Genomic DNA, 8228 nt, shown 5'->3' with positions numbered 1-8228 from the left:
TAGACTACTCTTCAAAAAGAAAATCACCCCCCTTTATACCCCGAAACATTTCCCAACTTGGGCTTGGACAGTGACGACAAGGGATAAACCCCAGAGCAATGGAAAAGTTTTCGGCCGCCTGACCAAGCCCCGCGCGACATGACGACGCTACAAGATAAAAGATACAATATACATGATACATACTATACAAAAGAGAGAGAAAAGATGGACGGGAACAAAAAAAACCCAATCCTTAACAATTCCAAAAGTCGTATTTACAATAAAAACATGAGAAAAAAATCCCTAACCCGAATCCGACAATTTTTAAACACTTATTAGAATTAAAAACTAACATACAATCAAATTTATACAAAATTTAAGCAAATATTTGACAAAGGGGGTTTTTTCATCCCCCAAATGCCAAAGGCGTTCCTAGATCGATTTCTCCCCAACGGCACAACGCGCGTGGTCACGCATTTCACGAATTTTCACGCTTATATTCAAAAAGATCACGCATTTAATGAAACGGTAATTTATCCACAACGGCACTAAATAAATTCTCAAATTTTTCTCTAAGGTGAGCTATTCCAATAAATATTTAAATGCCAATTAAACTATTTTGGGCTAAAGGGAAATTACAATATACCGGATTAAGATTTTGGTATACATTCATTACCGCATCAACGTCGATGAAGTTGAATCTTCCAGTATCCGGAACAGAATTCAAGAGAATCTACGCCTTTGGGAGCCAAGAACCGATCCTTGCCGAAAGAAGAAGATTAAAAGTACGACTCTGCGATTTAACTATGAAGAACGAAATCTAACTGGAAGTGCCCGATGATCCCCTTCTAAATTAAGCCCTTCTACCAGTCGCCACGGAAGAAATCTACAAGGAGATAGAAACCCGAGGGATCCAACTCGCGGAAGACTCAAACGAAAGGAATTTTGAAATAACACTTGTAATCGGCGCTGAGCACTACTGGAGGATCTAGTCCGGACATATCCAACTATTTGGCGAATTAACAGCAGTCACCACGAAATTCTGTTGGACTCTTCATGGGCCATCGAACGGAAATTGGCGAGAGCAGACTACAACTTCAGTTTGCGGAATGAACATAGCGGACGAAGAACTGGCGTCGACCCAATGACGAAGATTTTGGGATCTCGGCGTTTTGGGCATTACTTATCCCTCTACGTCACATGAAGATTAATCCGTTATCGAACACCTGGAAACTACGATTCAATCTAATAATAATAATAATAATAATAATCAGCTAGGCTAATACCCAAGGCACCACCTTAGGCCTAAGTCATCATGTGACTTTTGAAGCCCTTAAAAGCCCTGCATGCCACGAGATCGAGCCAACAGCTCCCTACACTAACTATTAGCGATATCTATCTAATCAATTGCCCTGGAAGGAACAAAAATATTTATCATAAAAAATTACCCAACCGCACTCCGGAGATTCTTATCTCTAAGAAATCGCTCCCGAAAAGATCCGTCGTTTACGTCCGGTATTCGGAGGTAATTAACGACTATCTCAAACAAGACATCGTCGAAGAGGTACCGGCTCATGAAATTGAAGACATGTCACGGATAATTAACTACTTGCCTCATCACCCAATACTAAGGAACGAAAAGGCAAGTACCAAATTGCGAGTCGTCTTTAATGCCTCGTTGCGTGAAAATATTCATCCTCTCTAAATGACTGTCTTAATTCCGGCCCGAGCCTCAATACTGATCTCATGAAAAATTGATCACGTTTCGCATTGGGAGAATTGCCATTACTGCAGACGACGAGAAGGCCTTTCTTTAAATTGAGCCGTACGAGAGCGACATGGATGCGGTCCGGTTTCTTTGGATGGACAATCCGACGAAAGATGAAAAGCCGAAGATACTTCAATTTAAGAGGATTCTATTTGGAGTCTCACCGAGTCCCTTTCAGCTCGCCGGAACTTTCCGTCAACATCTCCGAAAGTTCGAGGGGATGTATCCAGAGACGAGCCAGTTATTGGAAGAAAGTGTCTACGTCGATGACCTCATCGGGAGCGAAGATGATCCAGACACCGCCCTAAAAAGATCTCTGGAAGCAACTAATATAATGAAGCGAGCGAGTATGAATCTACGGCGGTGGAAAACCATTTCCAAGTAGCTGCAACGTTGGAGGACAGAGATGAAAGAAGATGTAGCAGCGACGAAAACTCTCGAAGAAAAGAATTCTTCGTTTAGGGTCCTTGGAGTTAGCTGGAACCCTGAGAAAGACTTACTACATTTCGATACCTCAGCACTTCCCGAATTCCTCATCAGTAAGAAGAATACCAAACGATTCGTACTCCAGGCGTCATCAAAGATATTCGATCCTGTAGGTTTCCTGAGCCCGTTTCTCATCAGAGTTAAGGTCCCATTTCAGGAAATATGGGAAAGAAGTGTGGAACGATTGGTGTCTCGAATTGCCAGCTCTACACGAAATGGTGATACCCCGTTATTATCTGGATAATACCGACGGAGAGGTAGCCTATGGAGCCGCCTTGTATCTTCGCTATCTCACCACCGACAAAAGAATTGACACTAGATTGATCACGAGCAAGGTCAGAGTAGCACCTTTGAAACGAGTCACGCTGCCTCGCTTGGAATTATTGAGAGCTGTGATTGCCGTCCGACTTACTAATCATGTAAAGCCTTATTTATCGTCATGGAACCCAAGAATCCAGTACTGGACTGACTCCAATATAGCGCTCGGGTGGATTAAAGGCACTACAAGTCGCTGGAAACCATTCGTTGCAAATAGGGCTCGTGAAATACAAGAAGCTTCCGATCCAGAGTCATGGTTTCATTGTTCGGGACGACTAAATGATCCAGCCGATCTCCTCACCAGAGGACAAGAAATGTCAAGCCTAATCCGAAACGACTTTTGGTTGAACGGTCCGCAGTTCCTCAGAGACACCGAAGACAATTGGACATTCCAAAAACCAGAGCGAAGACCTATTGAAGAAAACGAAGAACTTCGACCGAAATTTCGAGAAGAGATTGTTCAATTCGTTTGTGTGTCCGAAGACAAGAAAGAAAATATTCCATTTTTGCGCAACTTTATTTGGACCAAGGAAAGAACTTAGCTGGATCATCCAAAGCTGGAATTTCCAACAATGGAGGGCCAAGTGTTGATTTTAAGTCTCTTACTGGCATCTAGTAAAAACAAACCAAGACACCCCACACAAGGATTACGCAACCCGTCAAAAGTCGTGGATTTTCTTGTTTACAATTTTAATTGGTTCGACGCTATATCTTAAGTTAAAAGAAACCACCTATGGTCTGTGAGAAGGATGATAAAATACGCGAAAAAGTAGATTAGTCCATAATTAAAAGGGATAATATATCTAAATCCTAAACAAATTTGTAGAAATTAAAAAACTTACTAATAACTCGTACCAATAGGTCTTCGAGCAAACAAAAAACGCGAATCTCGGATCAAATAGATCTTCGAGTAATAAACTACTACGAGTATTTTATCGACGCTGCCGTCGGAAAAGGAGAATTCGGAAATTGTCTTCCCCCCGCCCGTAAATTGTTTAGCGTAAAGGCTCGTTTAATGAAATTGGTACACAACACTGCCTTAGTGTGTTTAAAGGCTAGCTGCGTTCTCCTTGTGTTTGTTGCTCCTATAGTGAGTTGCAGGCTAAGAAAGACAAAATATATAGTACAATCGGCGCAAGGATGCCACAGATCGTTTCCGGTCATTCCACCGCGCGAAATTTGAATTTGGCCATTTTACGGTCAAATTCGAATTTTGCTCTATTTGTCGTCTTTTAGCGCCATCTAGAGACCGAAATTGGAATCTTAATTTTTTAATTTCATAATTGTGGTGGTGAGCAAATTTAAAAGATAAGGCATTCCTATCATTCTTAAATTTAAAATAGTATGTATAATTATTTAATTTTGTAAATTTATTTCTACGTCTTACCAGTTAAATCGGCAGTTTCTTTGAAAATAGTTACCACGCTTTCTTGGGGGTAACGTTGTCTTAATGAGCTATAGACGTTTAAAATTATATTTTTCTCTTTACTTGTTAACAATAAACCTTTATCACGCTTTTTATAGTAACCTCTTGGGCTATTTAAAATATTTGGAGCTTCAATTATCGAACCTTCTTTAGCTGCATTCAGTAATTAAACTCGTGACAACATGAAATTAAAAAATAGATTCCAATTTCGGTTCCTAGATGGCGCGAAAAAACGATGAAACTCACGAAATTTGAAATTGACTGTAAAGTGGTCAAATTTAAATTACGCGCGGTCGACTGGCCGGAAATGGTCTGAGGTATCCTTGCGCCGACTGTACTATATATTTTGTCTTTCTTAGCCTGCAACTCACTATAAAACGTAATTTACAGCCAAGGCCAGGCGCCCACTGCTCTTCGTAACGTCTCCGTCCTAGGTTTCACAAGCCTTTGCTTCGTAACGGAGACAATGCCTTGTGGAAGGACGGATACGAAACGGAGAGCCAGTGGGCGCCTAGCCTAAGGCCCACGACTCCACGAGTGACGAGACTATAGTGTCACAAACGAAACTAAAAACAACCGGATTTCGAAAATTAATAGTAAGTCGAGGCGCGCCACCGTGTGGAGAGAGTTAGAGACCGGAGACTGAAGCTGGCGTGTAGAGAGTAAGAGAAAACATAATCCGAGAAGCTACACATTTCCATTCTCCACGCGGTTATTTTAGCGACGACAGGTACCAGTTCGTAAAGGCATAGTATACAAATTGCATACTCGTTTTCTTAGTTTTTTTATGTTGCGGTAAAGCAGACCTTTCGTATATATGGCAGGTTTGCAGGTAAACCTGCAATCTGCGATAATATGATCTACCCAACCTGTATCTGCCACTCTTTTCACCTGTCCAACTTGCAACCTGCAAAAAATATTTTCTATCGTGATCTGATCTGACCTGACCTGCGCAGGTTGCAGTTTTCTGCAGACCTGCACAGGTAATCTGTACAGTTCCCACCTTTGCCACCGAGTCATCAGCGTCATGCGGTAAGAACCGATCAGCCGTCGCTGCCGCTGTCGTAAGAAACGAGTCAACGAGTGATGTCATCGCATCGTTGAGTTCAGTACTAAGAACCCTTTAATTTCCCGCTTGCACAAGCCAAGGATTCGATCCTCTAAGTGGCGTTAGTCAGGTGCAGTGGGCTATCGGTATTTCGTATACCGTAATTAGAAACTATCGTTACGTACGGTTAAGACCATTGAGTTGGGAATAAATAGAGGTACAACTAAATCTGGCTGGCGCGGGACCAATTTCGTTCAATAAGGAGACTTTATCAACTTTATCGTTCTACCGTGGCGGCATCTGTCTCTAGTGGTGGAAACCATATTGCAATTGAATTTTTTCGCGAATCTGATGCGAAATTGAAATGTATGATTACTCGTAACAAACAAACCTTTGAAGTTGTTTAAAAATTATTTTATTCCGTCAACACGATCCTTTTTAACTCAAGTTACGGTGAGTTAGCTAATAATTATTTATTTTTAGCCATATAACTTTACAAAATATAGATGGCGCGACCGCCTAATTATAAAGATGAATTTCGTACAGTCTTATCAGAACAGGTCCCACGTAACCATGGCAACCGAAATCGTAATTGTAATTCTAGCAGTATTATTCCCAATTAAATGGTTATGACTTGTGGGACTAAACGCTGACCTCTAAAATTGTTTTTATTATAAATTTAGTTTAAAGCGGCAGTGCACTGATCAGTTTAAGGTTACGTAACCATAGGGAAAAATGTATAGTCTTAGGCCCAATAAAACAGTAACTTAGCGGACATTTTTATAGGCTTATATTGTTTGGAGAGCATTACTTAACGTTGTATATATAATTTGTTTAATCTTAATTAAATATTCATGTCTCTTTTATTAATTAGAGATCCTTCTCGTTAATTGACCTACAATTAGAACACCAATTTGATTATATTAATTAGACTTTTGTCTAGCAGTCTCCCGAGGGGCTAACCACTCTTAGAAAGTCTGTACACCGGATTACGCTTAGATTACCATTGCCAAAGGCAGGGACTTCAAAGATTACGCGTAATCCCATTAGTACAGTCAAAGGTACGGCTCTGTACACCGATTACGCGGAGTGATCAGCCCCTCGCAGTCTCCACTAAGCTGGTTGCCAGTCAGTGGTGGTTAGGGTAACCGGGGTACTCGCCACATACTTTAAAACTTCAGCTTTTCAGCCCACCAGAAATTTGACTGAAACAGAGTGGCGTCCGCCTTTTGTCGACCATAATAAGGAGTACCAGAGCCAGTGGAATATTTATTTATCAGAGGGGTCGACCATAATTTTCTTATGCCTGTAAAAGGAAGGAGGTTTTTAAAGCTAGGAGCAACAAACACAAGGAGAACGCAGCTAGCCTTTAAACACGCTAAGGCAGTGTTGTGTACAAATTTCATTGGACGAGCCTTTACGCTGAACGTTTTACGGAAAGGGGGAAGACAATTTCTGAATTTTCCCCTTCCGACGGCAGCAGGCGCTAAAGCGTCTAACCAATAAAAAATGTACACAAGAAAATCCACGACCTTTGACGGGTTGCGTTCTCCTTGTGTTTGTTGCTCCTAGGTTAAAGGGAGCATAACCCCTCTTGTTTGGTATAGTGCGCTTAGACTATACCGAGTAGCTTCCACAAGCCTTCCTAGCGATGGGCGGCAAGGAGTTGGTTTAGTTAGGGTGTGTAAACGTTCTCGAAATTTGGGGGTAAAACCCGATGAAACGAACTTCTTGCCGCCGTCTATTGGAATAGCTCACCTTAGAGAAAACTTTGGGAATTTATTTAGTGCCGTTGTGGATAAATTACCGTTTCATTAAATGCGTGATCTTTTTGAATATAAGCGTGAAAATTCGTGAAATGCGTGACCACGCGCGTTGTGCCGTTGGGGAGAAATCGATCTAGGAACACCTTTGGCATTTGGGGGATGAAAAAACCCCCTTTGAATAGTAGCAACGGCGCTGCTACGGCACGGATAGACGGAGGGAATTAATACCGATCAAACGACGTATCAATTAAATTTCTACGGACCAATTAATTTTTTATCGAGTGCCGTTGATGCGCAATCGACTTTTCGCGGAGTCCCTTTGGGAGCTAGCGCAGCGGGGTATTCACCACCACCAACGACAGTGTCAATTAACAGTCTCGGCGAAATAAAAACAAACTGTTTAGGGAATACTAAACTTTATTTAAAAACAAACACGGTACAAAGGCAAATAGATAATAATTTGAGAAACATTTAAAAAAGCGCGTAAAGCGATTAAAAGGACTGTTTTTTAAAAAGGAAGACTTCAGGGAAATTTAACATAATATAAAATTTTGAACTGTTTTGGTTCAGAAAAAACAATTTTGATAATCCTTCATAAAGTTTTTATCTAAGATAATAATGTTTATCAAAATGCACTCTATATAATAAAACATTAGGATCAAAACAAATATTAATACTAAGCTACTAAATACTAAGTAAGGGTTATGGTAACTATAGCGTCAACAAAATATACATGTTAAACTTTAATAACGTTTAATTCTATCTTTAAGAAAAGCAATTTTGATATTTGTTCCTGAAGTTGTTATCTAAGATAATATTGTTTATCAAAATGCACTCAATATAATAATACATTAAAATTAAATTAAATATTAATACTTAACTACTTAATACTAAGTTATGGTAATTATGGCTTCAACGATATATACATGTAAAACATAAAGCACAGTTATTTATATTATCTTTAAGAAAAACAATTTTGATATTTGTTCCTGAAGTTGCTATTTAAGAAAGTATGTTTATTGAATGCACTATAAATTAACAAATTTAAATGAAAACCTTTATTAATACGAAACACCAAGTAAGGCTTGAGATAAAAAACCTAATAAGAATATATATTTACGTTTAAAATTTATACAGTTAGTCAGATTATCTTTAAGAAAAACAATTTTGATTATAAATGTTAAAATTTCGATCCATGGTAAATTTAAACTTTAAAAATAAATAAATATCAAAGGAGCTGATACTTCATGGATATAAAATTTATGTATTAAAATTTTCGGGAGCTTTCAGACCGTGGCCCTTCGTCAGCCGTTACATCGTTCCTGTTTTAATGATGTAACGGCTGACGAAGGACCACGGTCTGAAAGCTCCCGAAAACAATTTTGATATTTGTTCCAAAGGGTCCAAAAGATATCAAATTTTGTAATTCACGGCCTT

General features: G+C 39.6%; 1 protein-coding gene across 1 annotated transcript; it reads left to right on the top strand.

Moving 5' to 3' along the window:
• The first annotated feature begins 1817 nt into the window (after positions 1-1817).
• On the top strand, positions 1818-3093 carry LOC149944158 (uncharacterized). Its single transcript, XM_090176297.1, has 3 exons — positions 1818-2094; positions 2210-2342; positions 2391-3093. Exons 1-3 carry the CDS (start codon positions 1818-1820, stop codon positions 3091-3093), a joined length of 1113 nt encoding a protein of 370 aa, XP_090032423.1.
• The last annotated feature ends 5135 nt before the right edge of the window (positions 3094-8228 follow it).

The sequence above is a fragment of the Leiobunum rupestre genome, chromosome 5 (genome assembly GCF_980474605.1).
Source record: "Leiobunum rupestre chromosome 5, qqLeiRupe1.1.hap1, whole genome shotgun sequence".
Taxonomy (NCBI): Eukaryota; Metazoa; Arthropoda; class Arachnida; order Opiliones; family Sclerosomatidae; genus Leiobunum; species Leiobunum rupestre.
The sequence above is the reverse complement of the archived record's forward strand: the minus strand, read 5'-3'. Positions and strand labels throughout refer to the sequence as shown.